The 18561-nt window shown below is 34.2% G+C and overlaps 1 protein-coding gene across 2 annotated transcripts; it reads left to right on the top strand.

Annotated features, from left to right (window-relative positions):
- The first annotated feature begins 112 nt into the window (after positions 1–112).
- Positions 113–11389, top strand: LOC132165965 (golgin Putative 1). 2 transcript variants are annotated; one of them, XM_059576683.2, is made up of 21 exons: positions 113–384; positions 2048–2128; positions 2629–2675; positions 2762–3409; positions 3528–3590; positions 4476–4553; positions 4670–4873; positions 5845–5901; positions 6040–6114; positions 6194–6265; positions 6526–6588; positions 6720–6818; positions 7455–7526; positions 7735–7803; positions 8820–8867; positions 9003–9098; positions 9227–9303; positions 10246–10291; positions 10371–10469; positions 10555–10599; positions 10930–11389. In XM_059576683.2, exons 1-21 carry the CDS (start codon positions 357–359, stop codon positions 10999–11001), a joined length of 2139 nt encoding a protein of 712 aa, XP_059432666.1. In that variant the 5' UTR covers positions 113–356; the 3' UTR covers positions 11002–11389. The 2 variants fall into 2 exon arrangements, with proteins under 2 accessions (XP_059432666.1, XP_059432665.1); XM_059576682.2 differs by having other exon boundaries at positions 7449–7526.
- The last annotated feature ends 7172 nt before the right edge of the window (positions 11390–18561 follow it).

The raw sequence follows: 18561 nt of genomic DNA, 5'->3' as shown, positions 1-18561 counted from the left end.
TCGCAGTTGTTTTTTTTTTTTTCTCTTGTTCGCCACGTGGATGTTATAGATTAGTTAAACATGAAAAATACAGTAGTCACGTCAGCACCCGATCAATTGCGAGTTTCTTCGATTTTACTCCTAAACGCACATCTTAACTAACAACAGCCCGGACAAAAGCACAGGAATACACAGATTCCGGTGAGTTAAACGCAGGCTGAGACTGTCGCCAAAACCGTTTGATTTCTTTAATTTCGATCAAACTCTTCTCCCAACACCCATTCCATTTCCTTCGAAGCCCAAGCTTTCCAATTCGAAGCTGTTCGGGATTGCAACGACGCCGTTTGGTTGTTTCAGATCCGAGTTACGTTCATTCAATGGCTTCGTGGCTCAAAGCCGCAGAAGGTGTGCACCAGTCTTTCTTCTTCGATTTTCGTCTCCATTTTGGGGCTTAACTGTGTTTTGTGTCTGATCCGATGCTTCAGCGTGATTGATTTTGTAGATAAACAAACCTTTTGTTGTGCATTAGAATATGTAATACGCATTGGAATATAGCAGGACTGAAATGGAAATGCTTAAGCTTAATTATCCTAAAAGGAACTCTTTGGTCAGCTATGGTTTAATTAAATGGAAAATATGCACTGCTTTATTTGGCAAACCTATCCTTGTTGGCATTCTCTGGTTTCAATCAGTACTATGGATTTGTTGATACCTCACTTTGTATGAATGGGTTATGTTACTTTAAGGGTATGATTAGGGATTAGCTATGAATTGCACAGATGAAAGTAATCGATCACATTGATATGATCATTTTTTTTTTTTTTTTTTTATGAATAATAATTTATTAGGAGAAAATCTCACGTACATGAAAAGTATACAAGAGAGGCAACCACCCTATTGGGGTCGAAAATCTAAAAATTTGACAAGATCTACAAGATTAGATGAAGAGAAATTAGGAACAAAAGCTACAACTCAATCTAAGAGGGCACTCAAGAAAGAGAATTTTAGCTGAAGCACATTAGATTCACAATCCTCGAAAAAGTTTTCTCTCTCCAAATGCTCCACATTAGTAAAGTAGGGATGACTTTCCATATGGCCTCTTTGGGTTGTCTCCATCCTTGTGTCTTCCAACATTGAAGTAGCTCAGCAACATTGCTAAGCATGACCCACTAGACTCCAAATAGGGTGAGAACCAAATGCCATATCTTGCTAGTAAACTCACAATGGATGAAGAGGTGGTTTATGGTCTTCTCGCTCTTCTTGAAAAGACAACACCAATTAACAAGGTTAAGACCCCAGTTCCTAAGGTTTTCAATCATAAGTATTTTACCCAAAGCTACCGTCTAAGCGAAGAAAGCAATACGAGGTGGAGTCTTCACCTTCCAAATGCTCTTCAAAGAAAAGGGTAAGACTTGCCATACTGTAATATATTGTAATAGCTCTGCACTTCAAATTTATGATCACAAGCTGGGGACCTCAACATTATATTTGTCTCTCTCAAAAAGGTTTTCGATGAGTACTAAATATTGAGGAATGCAAGAAAGGACTCAAGCTCCCAATCCTGGACTGCCCTAAAAAAGTTAGGGTTCCAACGGACATAAGTGCTGGAATATTCCATGTAATCTGACACTAAAGCCTCTTTATCATATCAATGTAATCCTACATTGATATGATAATATCACAAACTGCTTCTTTCTAAGAATCATACCTATTTTAATATATTTAGTAGAATGAATAATTGTTGTTAGTATTCCATAGCATTCTGCCAGATGATTTTGTGTCATAAACGGAAGAGGTCTATTTATTCTTGAGCTGATCATCACCAGTTGAAAAAGCCTTAATTCAAATATAGTCGGTAAACGATTTTGCTACTACTGCTAAGATTTTTCCTTTTCATTTATTTTGTCTATATAGAATATTTGCGTTGGGATTCTTTTTTCTAGTATTTGCACTTGATTTGTGAAAGTACCTGTTGCAGGATTAAGTAGCACACACAGTTACATACATAGCCGTGTTCTACATTAACCTCTTATTTAAGAATCTAAAAATCTTTAACTGTTTTCGTCAGATTTGTTTGAAGTTGTAGATCGAAGAGCAAAGCTGGTTGTCAATGAATTGGCTGATGAACAATCTGATTCTCAACCTACAGGTATAGATCTTAATTCTCTTCATATATCTTACATTTATCTCTGCCAAATATATAATCTGATAGTCTGATGTATAGGTACTAACTTAGACATTGGCCCTTTTTCTTTCTTTAGTATTTTTTTGCCCGGGCGGGGTGGGGGTGGTGTGAATTCAAAAAATCTGGATCTTTGATATAAAAGTACTATTTTTAAGTTGAAGTGGATGTTGGTGTTTCCTTCCTGACGTGGTGAGGGTCAAAACTCTCCTGCTTCCATAGGAATTGCGGTGCCTGTGGGCATCCATGTTTCTGGAATTTTAAAATGAAGAAATGAACAACATTCCACTGATTCTAGGGAATTTAGACTTCCTAGCTTGAATTCATAGTGACTAATAAACCCTAATTGACTTTCCTAAAACTAAGGTGGTATTGTGATTGTACCTGGCTATAAAGTGTTCTTGACTTCTTGAATGAAAAATCTGGTGCTTATTGCTGTTTTTGTTTTCCTTTTCTTAACGGTTAAGGTGCTAATAGGCAAGGATCTCAACCCAAGAGGAAGTCAAAGACTAAGGTACTTGCCAGCATACCTGTAGCCATAGGTAATTATTTTTTAGATTCTTTTCAAAGAACTCTTTTCTCACATTTTGTTTTTCACAGGCTCAAAAGAGAGTCCCTAGGAATGAATCTGATACTTCAAAGGAGCAAAGTAGTACATTGATTTCACAAGAAGATGTGACACCCGAAAGTAATAGGGCGGCTCAGTTAGTTGAGAATGACGGAACTCCTGATACGTCTGTGGCCCAAACAGACAATGGCCAGCAGCACACTATTGGAAAAGATTCCCCCATGGTAGTCATTCCTTTAACAGAGAAACTAGCAAATGACGCGGTTGAACGTGATGCTGATCATATAGAAGTCCCATCAACTGTTACTGATGTGGAAGCTATCACACCTTCAAATGGTGAGATTGTCAATGAGAATGCTTTAGATGTTCATAAAGAACACCCTCCTTTGTCATTGCCTGCCAAAACAGTTGAGATTGTTAATGAAGATCGTCCAATTGATGCTGGCCAAAGTATCAAATCTGGAGATGCAGATGTTACTTCGAAGATTGACCAAGAGAGATCTCAATCTGTGTCTACTGATTTGCCCAGTAATGGTGAAATTCAATTGGAAGATGGTGATATTGAAGTTGAACCTCTTGTCATTCAAAAGGGGCAACAAGAGGATAAAACTGAGAAAAAAAGGCAACTGGAGGATAAAGCCGATGGTTCTCCCTTGAAAGTACAGGACCAACTTGATGAGGTAAAGTAATTACTAGAGGGGAGACTATCTACTTCACTTTATTTGTTCAAGTGCTATATTGTTTTACATGCCTTCCCTTTAGATTTTTTGTTGACTAGATCCTTTAGTTCATGTGCAGGCTCAGGGACTGCTTAAAACTACAGTTTCCACTGGTCAGTCTAAAGAGGCAAGGCTAGCTCGGGTAAGCTCTAAAAATATCCTTTTTTCCGTACCTGCAGATATAGACTATAGTCAGATTAATTGACATTGGGTTCTCTTTACTACCTTTTTTTTAAAAAAAAAATTATTTGAATTATATTAAGCTAATAGAAAAATTGAATTGTCTACTTCTAAAATTTGATGCATGGTACTGGTGGCTAAAACTAAGCATTGTCTTTGGATCAAACCATCAATGGAACTAATGGAGCATACATCTTTACCAATAGCATGTTCTTTGCCCTTTTATTAGGATACAGGAAAAATGCTGGCAGCAATCACTTCTTTTGGGTATTAGTTCATCCAAAACATGGTTTCAAGCCATTATTAACTGGTCGAAGGCATCTTGTATATGAATGTATGTGTTTTTTCTTCTTCTAAGAAACGAAAACAGAAGAATAATGAGAATAAGTTGTGTACTAAGAAAAATAAAACTCTATGAAATTTGTGATTATTCAGTTTAGGCCTCTTTAGTGTGTTAGATACAAATTAAACTACAGCCATTTGTTTGCTTATAGCTTGCCTAGTGCAAATCAACGTGAGTTCCACCTGCATCCAGCCCTCTAATGGGCCAAGAACGAACAAAAACAAATTAGATATGATTTTTTTCCTTATACATGTGTGTTCTCTCTTTTCTTCTACAGTATAAACCAATCAATTTTTCTTTTTTGTATCATCTAGCAAATGCAAACTGCTCTACCAATTTTGAACCACATGCCTTTCAGCAAGCAGTTAGTTCTGTAAAGCAATCATTCTTCAGAAAATGTTACTGTAGATAGGATAAGCATGCTGAATATGTGATCTCCTGTGGAAGAGTTACTTGCTGGTCGGAATCTGCTGTTTTTTAATCCTTTTTGTCACAAGTATTCAGGTTTGTGCTGGACTTTCATCCCGTCTTCAAGAATACAAATCTGAGAATGCACAGCTAGAGGAACTTCTCATAGCGGAGGTGAAACTCCATCCCTGTCCATTTTAGGGATTAAATTTCTGGTTTTTTTCTTTTTTGATCTTCATACTATGCTACTGAAGGAGTTCTGCTCACTAGCTAGAGTTGTATCTTTATAGAGAGAGCTGAGTAAATCATATGAGGCTCGCATAAAGCACCTGCAGCTAGATCTGTCTGCATCCAAAAGTGAAGTGTCAAGAATAGAGTCAAATATGGTTGAGGCCTTGGCAGCAAAGAACTCTGAAATTGAGGCACTTGTCAGTTCTATGGATGCACTTAAAAAACAAGCTGCTTTGGCTGAAGGAAATTTAGCCTCATTGCAGGTTCATCACAGTCACCATATGCATGATCATTCTTTTTCTTTTATACTTTTTTTCTTTATAAGTCATTCTTTTCTTTTATATTATTCTTTACTGAAAATAACTGTCTTCACATTTCCTTTTTACATTTTCTGTGTTGATGTCAAGTGTAAAGCTTTAGCTCAAATTTTTGAAATTAATGGAAAAACATGGACACATAAAACCTTTCCGACCCTTCAACCCTAGATTGCTCCCTTTCGCTCTAAGCTTATCATATTGGATCTTTCTTCATCAGTGTAGGGCTGACTTGGGTTATGCCTAGAGGGGTGGTAAACCTTGTTGCCTGTTGGAGAGCGCGGGGGGGCAGGTCTCAACTTGATGCGGTTTGGAGTATAATTCCGCATTGCCTTTGTGGTGTATATGGTGGGAAAAAATGATCGTGAGAGCACCTTAGTAGAATTAAAGCCTTTATTCTTTAAAACTCTCTTTCTTTGGGCCGCTGTCTCATATTCTAGTTTTTCAAATTTTCATGTTGTCTTAGATCTCTCATCCGCTTCTAATAGGGTTCTCTCTTGTGTACTCCTTGTGTACTTGGGTTACAGCTTTGTTTTTTTAATTAACTTTGCGTTTACATATCCAAAAAGAAAAAGCTTATCGTATTAGATATTTCTGTTTTCCTAATAAATTCAGAACCTTTCCCACCATTCAACCCTAGAAAAGAACTTTTTAGCTGCTGTCTGTGTGTCCATTTGCTGCTGCCCTAGGTCAAGTGGGGGATAGGAATAAGTTCATAGCCAAGATTTTTTATTTGGAGAAGAGTAACCATGTGATGTACCCTTCTTCAGTTTCCACCCATATTTCATCATTTAACTCCTTGATCTGCCTATTACATTTCATCCTAAATTTTTCTTTATTCTATGTTCAATCTATCTGTGCTCCTTGCTTGGATTTATGGTTATATAAGGCTCTTCTAATTCTTAGATTACTTTCATCAGGCAAACATGGAGTCCATTATGAGAAATAGGGAATTAACAGAGACAAGGATGATGCAAGTAAGTTGGTTGGTTTTTCCTTACATGTGAGATATCTTATTTTTGGATTCTTGGACATAATTACACTGTTTTTATCATTAGAATTTGATTATTAGAAAAAAAATTACCCAGATTCTTAAGAATAAAATTCTTTTCCAGGCTCTACGGGAGGAGTTAGCATCTGCAGAACGGAGAGCAGAAGAAGAGCGTGCTGCGCACAATGCTACCAAAATGGTTTGCGTCTAGAATCATTAATTTAGTTATTATGTTTATGTTGTTTTCTTGATTGTGATTATCTGTATTCATGACACAGGCTGCTATGGAAAGAGAGGTAGAATTGGAACATAGAGCAGTTGAATCATCCACAGCCCTTGCAAGGACCCAGGTAATGTAAGCACTCATCATGTTTGCAGCTGATTACTTAAAATGGCACATGTTGGACTACATAATCATTACAGAGATTAAATGCATTCTGATTATCACTACTGGTCTTGACTCTTGAGTTTGGAGTTCCTCAATAATTTACATTTGAGATAGCTAGCGCATTTTCTTTCTTTTCTAATCGCAACTTAGGAGTATATACCTGTCATTTGATCATTATATCCATCATATTGATTGAATTACTGCAATTGCTTCTTTATCTAGAGAATAGCAGATGACAGGACAGCAAAGGCAGCAGAGCTTGAGCACAAGGTGGCACTGCTTGAGGTAGCTAAATACATTATAACTGGTTTTTCTTTTCTCTCTCTCTTCTTCTTCAATTTTTTTTCCCAATTACGAAGATTTGCTCTCCATTCATTGTATGCGATTTGAAATTTCTTACTGCTATATGCCATTAGGTTGAATGTGCATCTCTAAATCAAGAACTGCAAGATATGGAAGCTCGTGCTCGCCGTGGACAAAAGAAGTTGCCAGAAGAGGCAAATCAAGCGATTCAGGTATGCATTTTAAGACTACGGCTAACCCTTCAATCCAAAAATTTCAGCCACACTGAATGTACTGTGGCAGATCTCTTTTAATTGACAACTTATTCCTGATATGGGATAATTTCAGGGAGCTATCGGTTTCTACGTTACAATTAGTATAGTTTGATAATTGAAAAATCATTCCTTATTTTCAAAGAATAAATGTTATCTTGAAGTCAGATTCGATTTAACTACAGGATTTTCGAAGTTTGGTGTTTCAATGGGTTTTATAGTTGGAAGTGCATGCGCCTGTGCGTGTGCATCATGTTTCACAGTAGGCTTTTTATAAATTTGGAGCACAAATTTGAGGAAATTCTTTTGTTTTAGAAAAGTTGAAGGTGTGCTTTGAATGCTATCTTTCCCTTCTTCTTTTTTTCGGTATTATTTTCAATTTTTGATACTATTTGAGCTGTGAACATGGTTCTACTACTGTAGGAACACACCTCCTCCAGTCCAATAGTTTAAATTATGAAACTATCCTGCCATTTACATACAATTAAACCAATAATTTAGTCCTTTGGAAGCAGTGCTGGTGTAACAGTAGTAGTTATTTATGGTCATTTGCTATAGTATCTGTATATTTACATATGTTTCTATCTTAAGATGCAGGCTTGGCAGGAAGAGGTCGAGCGTGCACGCCAAGGACAGAGAGATGCTGAGAGCAAACTTTCTTCTTTGGAGGCAAGTATCTTTTTCGTTTTGCCTAAAAATTCTTAATTCCACTCAACTTTTTGCCTAGTGATACATTTCCTTTCATAAAGGGAGGAGGTTCGAGATTGGGATTAGCTCCATGGATCCTTTTTGCCTGATGACATACTTAGATAAATCCTGTAATTTGGCATTTGGTGAAGGCTTTGTTTGCTATGACTTTTTGGATATTTGATTTCAGGCTGAAGTGCAAAAAATGAGAGTAGAAATGGCTGCAATGAAAAGAGATGCTGAGCATTATTCACGTCAGGTTACCTCTGATTTATCCCGCTTTTTGCCTCTTTCTCATGTGCTCTATTTTTGTTTCTAGATAAGGAGTGTCAACCTTGGTTTTTCATGCATGTCAAAATAAATGAAGGGAGGCCAGGAAATCTGTGGATCTGTTTTGGACATAGATGTGTCCAAATGCTCTAAGGGCATATGTACTTAAAATGGCCTTGTGAACTGGTAGTGGTGGCTACATGTACCCTTCATCGCCAATCTTGCTTTTGTTGTAGCCATATTGACTGTCATGTCATAAGCCAGATAGTCTTTTCTTGCTGCTTTGACCAAGTTCTTGATGCAATTTTCGGTTCTTGTTGTGTATAGTAAATCATATCAGAACACTAGGATTGTGATGTAAATGTAACTCAAAGTTGTATTATTTTCCTAACTTCCCATCCTCTTATCAATTTATATCAAATGGAACTCAATGATGCAAAGTATCGCCTTCAACTACTTCCAGGGTTTTATGATTTCTATGACACATATGAGCTGAAGACAAGGCACCTAAATTGTCTCTATCCATATCTGTATATTACAGGGGCAATATCATGATTGGCAGGGGACAGGAATGAGTAATAAATAAATTCTAAAGCATGAAAGGGGTTTTATAATTGAACGTTAAAGTGCAACCAAGAAGAAAAATTGTAACAAAACTTCCTATCTCAAAACTTCCCAGAGTGTAAATGAGATTTTTGGCATCATGTGGGTAATACATTTTTATAGAAAGAAATGTTTTGTTTCAGGTATGATTTTGAGTTATATTTGTACCAACTTGGTGCCTAAAATAATTTATGCTATCCTGGAACATGGGAACTTTTGTTTATGTCATTGTGCTGTTCTTTTTTGTTGTTGCGACTTTTAGGACATTAGTCAAGCAAGTGGGGTTTGAGTTGTTCTATTATTTTTCTAATTTTTTGGGTGTGTTTCTTCATGATATGATTAGTTCCAAAATATTATATATTTTTTGAGAATCACTTATTGATAATAGCTGTCATTGAACAGGAGCACATGGAGCTAGAGAAACGCTACCGTGAGCTAACTGATCTACTGGTAACTTGAACTCAAAAGTGCATGGTCCCCAATTTGTTTGTTATATGATATCCAATATTATGATGAGTTCTTGTATCTCTAAGGTTTATCTATTATTCAGCATTACTGATCAAAAAAAGTTTATTTATTATTCAGTACTACAAGCAAACACAGTTAGAGGCCATGGCTAGTGAAAAAGCTGCAGCAGAGTTTCAATTGGAGAAGGAGATAAGGCGTATTCAAGAAGTGCAGGTCTGACGCTTGCTACTTTGCTTCTTGATTTGTAGTCATTTATATTCTGGAGTTTAATCTTTGTATATCTGGTTATTTCATATTTTATTTTTTGGTTTTGCTTGCAATTTCGCTGTTATATTGAACAGGTAGAGGCTGAAAGAAGTAGAGTGTCCCGTCGGGCATCAACAACTTGGGAAGAAGACACTGAAATGAAAGAACTTGAGTATGTTGATTTTTTTAATTATATTTGGCATTTATATAAGCTTCCGCTGATGATTTTGGCTTGTTATGAGCCGAGCACATAGATTGTTGACTGTTAAAGTTGTCACATTAGCTTTCTTAAAACGTTCTCTGATTGTGATTGATATATGATTATCTAAGAGTTACACGGAGCTCTTAAGTGTTGTAGCTATTGATTATTGTAGACATATTGAGGAGATGAAAATTTGCAGAAATCTGAATGTTGTGATTTCTTTTCATAGGAGTCTCTTGGAAGCATTTTAAGGGTGTGAGTTGGTGTTAGTGATTCATTGTATACCCCGATGAGTTATTGGTTAGGCAGATATCTGTGGATGCATAGTTGGTTTTCACTTGTTAGGTTGAAAGTCATGGTGGTTTCAAATCCCTTATTTATAGAATTTATTATTATTCCATGAATGAACAAAGGAAAATGAAGATCTTTCTAGGAAGCATGCATGCACTGGGCTGCAATGTGATTCAGCTTTCCAAAGCTTGAATTCCTACCACTTCACATGTACTTTTCTCCTATCAATTCTATCAGTACTCGTATTATCTATTAAATCATACAGCCTTCTTATTTCTATAACTGCCCGACCCATGTTTCTTCTTCTTCCTCTCTCTCTCCTCTTTTTTTTTTTTTTTTTCATCATTCCTGTAGTTAAATTTACTCCTCCTTACTGGTTGACTATGTGACCAGCTAAGGCTAAAGTTTCATTAAAAAGTGTGTTTGCACAGAGTTTACTTTCAGTTTGTTCCGACTCCTCTTATGCTACATCTAACTTTTGGTGAATGTGTTTTTCCTTAAATTTTCTTGTGTTGTCTTGATTGGGTATCTCTATGTGAACGTGCGTGCAGCAATTTTGTCTCAATTTGCAGTTTTTATCGATCAAACTCGCAAATTTTTCTTATGAAATAATAATTGCAGGCCTCTCCCCTTGTATCACCGCCATATGGTTGGGGCAAGACTACAGGTATCCCTGCTCTCATATCTCACACCATTCTTGCCCTCCCTTTCTTTATTTTACTGTTTGTTCAACTTACCTTGTACAGTTGCAAAAGGCGGCAAAACTATTAGATTCAGGGGCTGTCAGGGCCACAAGATTTCTTTGGCGCTACCCAACAGCTCGTGTTATCCTGCTTTTTTATCTGGTAAGAAGAGTTCATGTTGTGTTAATTACAAAGATTATATGGAACGATTTGAGTTGTATATTAACTATGAGAAATTTTTCTTCAGGTATTTGTACATTTCTTCTTGATGTATCTGATGCATCGTCTTCAGGTACAGATATTTGGCCATTTGCACTAGTGTTATTGGAAGTATGCTTTCAGCCATGATAGATATTTGAAATCTTTGCAATGTGTACATTATATATATATATATATATATATATATATATATATATATATATATATATATCATGTTAATAAATTATTTGCTTTCTTAAGCATGACTAATGAATCTCATTTGTTGCATTTTATGATAGTTGGGATACTTTCTCCCTAATAATAGTGATTATACCAGGAATCTACTTTGTATTATAGGATAATGGTTTAGAAATGAAATGTACTAGATCTAACTGTGGATATGCATGTTCTTTACAATGTTTAGGCACAAGCAGACAATTTTACCGCAAGAGAAGTTGCAGAATCTATGGGACTTACGACCCCTACCTTGCCGTGATTGTTTTAGCTGCAGCAGGTAGAAAGGTAGCGTAACCCGTTTTATTTTTTAAAAGGGTACATCTTCCAATTCTGGAAAAGCATGGAATTGCTTGAGAATGATGCAACAGGATATGAATATAAAAAGAAGTTGAAATTGTCAGTCTATTCTTTCTTTTATACAACAATTCGAGGAATTAGTTGATCCTGGAGAAACTGCTGCCAGTTGGGATTAGGAGACTGCATTCAGGTGAAGGTAGACACTAGACAGTAGGCTGCATCTCTCTCCATCGTCTTCAATTGGCATGCAAATGTTGATATGTCACAATTTATATGTTTCTATGATTGATTTGTAAGCCTCACAAACACTCAAATTATATTCAAAGTGAAGTCGTCACCATTTAGATCCAGATTTTTGCTCCTTGAATATGAATTTTTCCTTCTGTTTTTTTATTTTTTTATTTTTTATTTCCTTAATTTTTAATGTGATTGCTAGTCGTAGTTCTCATATTGGATTTTTTGTTTTAAATTAACTTTGCCACAGCCTTTCATCCGTGCACTTAAGCGAGTTGTATTTTTAAGAAAAATGCAGTTATTGTTGAAGTCCAACCCTTAATTTTATTATTAAATATGATTAATATATCTTTGAAGTGCCCAAAAATAACACTTGTATATAAATACAACCTTATGGTTTCTTTCATTTTTCTCTTACATGGGTTGTGTACAATTTTTTTTTTTTTTGTTATATACTTATTTCGTTCAATATAAGAAATTAACCACAATTATAAAATAATATAAGATTGGGTGGGGCAAGGTTGGGATGGGATCTATTGTTCCTCATGCAATGGAAAAGGAGACCTTCAAACATGCCTAACTCCAGCTTAAACTAATAGAAAGAAGATATAGGCTTTAAAGCAAATACAAGTTTTACCGCACTAGAACTGAAAATGGCGGATGGGCAAGTGACGGGTAGTTTAGTTTGATGGGAACCGCTCAAGAAGAGAGTTCTCCCTCAACTGGGAGTCTAGGACCAAGCTCTCTCACTGGCCAACCAAGTCAAGAAGCGAATTTCCATGCAAGCAGCCGTCTGCCGGGACTCCCAAGAACACATTATCCAGGCGAAATCCTGGCTCAAAACACCATGTGATCCAAACACAAGAGAAGCTTTGGCTACTCTTCTGGTACCTCAAATGGTAGCCTCCTTAAGCCGGCAGAATCCTTACTCTAAACTATTCATGGGTCAGCGGATCTCCCCATCACTACCGATTTACTCGTAGCCCTTTTGGCTTTCTTCAATTTGAAAACTAAGGAAAGTTGACGGAAATACAAACTTTTGTACCTACCTTATGGCAAAATGGGCTGCCTCTAGATATTTTCTTTGGATACATTCCCATCTCCCCTAGGCCCAACTCCGCCTTTCCATCTTCATCGACAATAATGATAAGAACCCCATGGTTCTTTGTTTCTTTGTTATTTCTTGCTTACCTGTTCCACCATTTTTCATAAAAAAATAAATAAATAAATAAAATTTCAAATTTCAAATTTCAAATTATAAAAAAAAAAAAAAACAACAAATTAACAAAAAAAAAAAGAGAAAAAAAGATTGGAGCTACAATAACTTTTACTATAATTCACTTACAAATTTACATGGCAGGCCACATTTTATAGATATGAGTATATTATGTGAATTGCTACGTGACAATCCATATTTTAGTAGCTAATATGGTAAATGCTACACGAAATGATATCAATTTGTAAAAAAATTGTACTAAAAATTATATTACTACAATCAACTTTTTTTTTTTTTTTGAGAAAAACTTTAACAAAAAAAAGAAAAAGAAATGAGTTACGTCAAATCCTAATAAAAAAAAAAGCGTATAAAGCGTTCGACTTCTAGAGAGAGAGAGGGGCTCTACCTTCTCTTTATAAGTTTTCTTTCTCCCTTCCTCTAGGCAAAACCAAAGAAGAAGAAATCACATACGAGTGAATAACGATTTCTAACCTCCTCCCTTCTCTGGTAGCAGTGCTCAGTGTCTTCGGGTTTCCATTTTTGGCGGGTTTGTTTTAGATCTAGTTTATTGATATAGATCTAATCGTCTTCATCAGCCAAGACATGTCTTCTTGGGAATGTCTATGATGTCGTGCTCCTTCGTTGCTGCTTATAAAAAAATTTTCTTTTTGTTTTTTAGTCTTTTTACTTTGATTTTTTTTTTTATTCTTTTTGTTCTGGCATTTGGGTTGAGGACATGAATTGTCTCCTCACCTTTGGGCTGAGGAGGAGTAGAACAGTGTGGGGATTTTATCTCTCACGGCCGAATTTTTAGTTTTTTTTTTTTTTTTTTTTTTTTTGTGACTTCATTTTAGACCCTAGAATTATCACGCGATTTGAGAAACCCCTCCCAAACTTTAAAACCTTTCAATTTGGAAACTTCAAAACCTCTCAATTTGGACCTCTAAACTTTCAATTACAATCAATTTGAACCCCTCTGTCAAATTTTAAACATTAAAAGTGAGACAATGATGTTTACACCCTTGACTTTTTTATAAAATTTCAAATTTATCCTTAATTCCAAATTAAAAAAAATTAATTAAATTTTTTTTAAAAAAAAAATCAAGGATGTTTTGGTCATTTTAGGGATAAATCAAGGAAATTAACAGTTAAATCTGACGAAGGGGTTCAAATGGACATCAATTAAAAGTTTAGGGGTCCAAATTGAGAGATTTTGAAGTTTAAGGGACTTTCTCAAATCGCATGGTAATTCAGGGGTCTAAAGTGAAGTTACTTTTTTTTTTTTTTACTTTTGTTTTCTTATATATGGGCTACCTATGTCCTAGATCTAGTTTGTTAGGAGCAGATATGTTCCATAACTGTAGTTGTACATAGTTAGCGAAAGCTTGAAGTTATAAATATGCACTTGATTTTAAGAATTTTTTGATTATATCTATGACTTTGTAATCTTATAGCATTTGACTATATTTTTCAGAGCTTTATGCTCTTAATCTTTTTTTTTTTTTTTTGAACGAATTATCTCTTTATTGATATAACAATCAAATGAGACAAAATGTTTTGTACAATGTCAAAGATACAATTTAGAATCTTTACAATTCAAACATCATCTATGACATATATAATAGTCTCTCGGGCTATTGTAAAACAATATTTACGAAAAGTCACCGTCCTAATCAATTTAAGATCTACAGCAAATTTTGACGAATCACGTCTCTATTTGCTACCGGGTATTGATTCCCTAGCTTTTTTATCTCTACTATTAGTGTTTCACCAATTGCAATCTCCTTCCCTGCCTCTACTATAGTGACAATTTTTCTATATGCTTGATAACTCTTCCGTCATTGGTGTATAGTTTGCTCCCAGAAAAGGAACCATAAGAAAACAAAAAGACCGACCATAAACAAATTCTGTTATTCTTAAGGATTCGTAAAAATAAAACTTAAGAAAATGAATAAAATTTCACCTCATAGATCGCTATTAAAAGCAAATTTAATGAGAATACATTTTTATTTAAAAACAATGAAAATACAACAACAAAAACCCAACACACCTTCACGCATTCTAGTGTTCCACGCACCACTAGAATACACCTTGAGGACCATTGACACACGCGCCCTAATTGATCTACAGTGAAGGCGGGAAAAAGGAGGGAGAAAGGGGGCATATTTCCATTTAAAAAAAAAAAAAAACGTATATTCAGGCGTAGAAATATCAATGTAGACACTTTTTCAAGTTTACTGAACTTATCAAGCAAGTTTCTAAAAGAAAAGTGAAACACCAAAGCATCTATTTAGTCAAAAGGTACCGATGATTGATGAATCGCAGAAGAACTTTTTGGCGCTTTGTTTGGATTCACTTTAGCTCGAAATCTCAGTGCATACCTTTCTTCTTGACAGATGCTAAAACTTACCAAGGAAGTTGCTCAGGAAAAATTAAAAATAAAAAAATACCAAGCATCTATTAGTAAAGATCAATGCTACATAATGCTCGCCAACCATTTCTTTTCTTTTTCTTCCAAAAAAAAAAAAAATAGTCAAACTCGTTCCTTTAGGTAAACAGATAATTTCCTTACAAAAAAATCATAACTTCTTTCATATTTATATCACATCAGTCAATTATTTATTCATTTATCTATTTTTATAATTTAGGTCAACCACAATAACTGATTTTACATTCATTCCTATTTTTATCCTATAATTATCCAATAATGTTTATGTGTCACTCCAAATCAATCGGTAGATCATTTTATTATTATTAGTACTTAACAATAATTAATTCAAGGGTTAGGTTTTTTTTTTTTTGAGCAAATAGGGAAAGAGCTATAAATAATTAAAAAATCAAAAAAAAAGAAGAAAGTGTGAGCTCTCCAACAACAAACTCAAAATGAAAATACAATAATAATAATAAAAATAAATAAATAAATCTTAGGAAATTGACCAAAAAATGATCTGGTCCGCTGGATCTTAGTCGAAAGACTAAGCAATGCACCACAAATTGGTGTTTGAAGCAGGTTAAGAAGCTAACCCGCTTGAAATCTACAACAACCACCGAGAGGATGTTGTTGAAGGAGAAGCACTGATTTCAAAAGTTATTTGAGAGTTAATACATCAATCTTATTAGATAAATGTTAGCTTTTTTTTTATTTTTTGCAAGAAAGGTATTGATTCCTACTTAAATGTTTTCTATACCAATTATTCATGCAAAGAACATCCATAATGACTTTAGGTTGTCTTTCATGGAAGAGTTCTGCCTGAACTTGCAAAATAAGGGAGGAGGTGGTCAAAAGGCCACCGATTTGGAGACCAAGAGGCACTCCAACACTCAAAATAATAAAGCCCAATTGAGAAGGAAAGTAAATTAGTAAAAAGGGAGAAAGAGTATGTGAGAAATATATAGGGAATGCTTAAAACCATAGGCTAGAGTGAGATGGATCCCGTGAGAGTGGTAATGCATTCCCATCAATAGGATCTTCTATTTGAAATAAAGAGTATTTATTTAGCGTAAAATGATGAGTAATATTGTAAATTTTATCGTTCATCAACTTTAATGTTAATACAATATTATCTTTTGTTTTACACTAAATAAATACTCTCAATTTCTTTTGAAATGACAAGAATCCTACTCCCCATTGATGTGGACTTAGTCAATTTACATCTTTTTAGGTTGTCGGGCTTTGAAGACTCATTGCTGCTTATGGTCCTCCACCGATGATGAATGATGAATCGCAAATGAACCTTTTGCTTTGGATTCACTTAAGTTGGGAATCTCAGTACATGCACCTTTCTTCTTGAAAAGTCTTAGATGCTAAACTTATCAAGGAAGTTGCATCTATTAGTAGGGAGAGTAATAATATGTAATATATTTTCATTCTACAATATTCAACAATATTGACGTAGCTCAAAATCAACCATTAAATATTTTTTCTATTATTATTTAACAATTATTAATACAAAAATTAGTTGAAAGTACTATGTCAACCTTCCTGAATAATTATTAAATAGAATAACACTATTTAGCATTTTTTTCTTGTGAAAATGGTACTAATCCCTTTACCGATGAATTGCAAAAAAAACCTTTGCTTTTCTTCGTTTGGATTCACTTTATAGCAGTACACGCACCTTCTTTCTTAACAAAACTTAGAGCATTCACATTGAACTCTCTATATTTAGCTTTTTTAAAAAATTTTTGAATAAAATAAACAATTTAACAAACTCTTTAGCCAGTTCTAGATATAACTCTTGTCATACATCATCTCCAAATGCAAAGAGCCCAATAGGTAAAAGTTATATTTTTTTAATCTTATTTGTGTACATGTCATACTAGCTACGCGTTAAAGTTAGTTTCATGGTAGTTGGCTTTGTAAATCTAATGGTTAATTTGTAATGGTCCGTTTGGGATTGCGGTTTCAATAAGTGCGATTTTAAAAATAATATTTTTAAAATCGCTACTTTTTTAAATTTTTAAGAGTTAAATATAGAAAAATTTGGAAGAGCTCAATGCAAAACCTTTTTAATCCATAACTACCCCCCATAGGGGCCGAAAAGTATATCATTCCCTTTGTTTTTGTTTTGTTTTTTTTTTTTAAAAAAAAAAAAAAAAATTATAAATGCAAAATGAATATATATGGTTGACCTAAATTACAAATCACTCATTGTCATATTAAAATGAATTCAGAGGTCCTTGGATTATGTCAAAAAAACAATTTAGTCCATAGACTCAAATTATGTTAAAACAATTGATGTTTTTTGTTGGGTATCACGTTAGTACCAATAAAATAACGACATGTGTCTCTCTTAATAAAAAATATAAACATATCAAACTAAAAAAACTAAATGGTGGTGGCTCGCAGGCCACCTTGGCCACCTCTCAAGGGTATCCACCCATTTATTTGTTTTTTTCTTTTTCTTTTTAAAAATTAATATTTTAGTTTTATATATTTATGTATTTTTATTAAGAGTGACACATGTTGCCATTTTATTAATCCTGACGTGGCAGCTAACAGAATTCTCAAATGTTTTAACGGAATTTGACTTTAGGGACTAAATTGTTTTTTGGCTTATTTAAAGGACCTCTAAATTCATTTTTATATGACATAGAACGTACAATTTGTAATTTAGGCAAATCATAGATTAATTTTACTTTTTTTTTTCTTTTTTTTTTTTCCCTTCACTTTCATGTTTTAATTCCTTTTGAGGAGAATGACCATTGCGTAGCCTTGAAATTTTAGAAAGCGACACTGAAGATTGCTTTTGGATAGTGAATAACCTATTTGGGAAGAGCTTTAGGTTAATTATCTTTTTAGTACTTAGGGTTTCACGTTTTTATTCTTTCTCACCTAGGTTTCAATTCGTATGATATACGGTACCTGACTTATGAGTAAATACTAGATTAGTACATCCATCACAATTCTGTGAGCCAAACGAATCAACTACAATGACGGTGGCCGTACCACTCCTAAGGCCATTGGGGGTGGTTTGGCCACCCCCAGATTGGTCTTAGGGAGTGGCCGAAACCAACCCCATGGCAATCTGTTAGTTTGGCCGATGAAATGGTGATGGATGTATTAAATTGGTATTTACTCATAAGTTAGGTATTATTTGTGATACGGATTGAAATCTAGGTGGAAAAAAATAAACGTGAAAATCTAAGTACTAAAAAGATAATTAACCCAAGAGCCTTTCTTACTGTACACATCAAATTGGGAAAAAAACAAAAAAAAATCCACTACATGCACCATCATATCAATGATATCATATTTATGCTTAGAAAAAAATAAATTGATATCATATTTTGGACCTTCACTAATTTATTAAATCAATATACATTATATATTTATATGATTTAAAGATGGTTGAAAAATAATGAATTAAATAATGAATTTTATATATATATATATATTAAGGTACATATTTTATTAAAAAAAATGTATATAAAAATAATATATATTTTAAATATGCCAATTGAATTTAATAAATTATGATAAATACTATTTAATAAATTGTTATAGTATTTTTACACAACTGAAATGAAGTAAATATTAATCTTAATTTTTTTTACAAATATTTATTAATT

The sequence above is a fragment of the Corylus avellana genome, chromosome 11, assembly GCF_965113065.1.
Source record: "Corylus avellana chromosome 11, dhCorAvel1.hap1.2, whole genome shotgun sequence".
Classification (NCBI taxonomy): domain Eukaryota; kingdom Viridiplantae; phylum Streptophyta; class Magnoliopsida; order Fagales; family Betulaceae; genus Corylus; species Corylus avellana.
The sequence above is the reverse complement of the archived record's forward strand: the minus strand, read 5'-3'. Positions and strand labels throughout refer to the sequence as shown.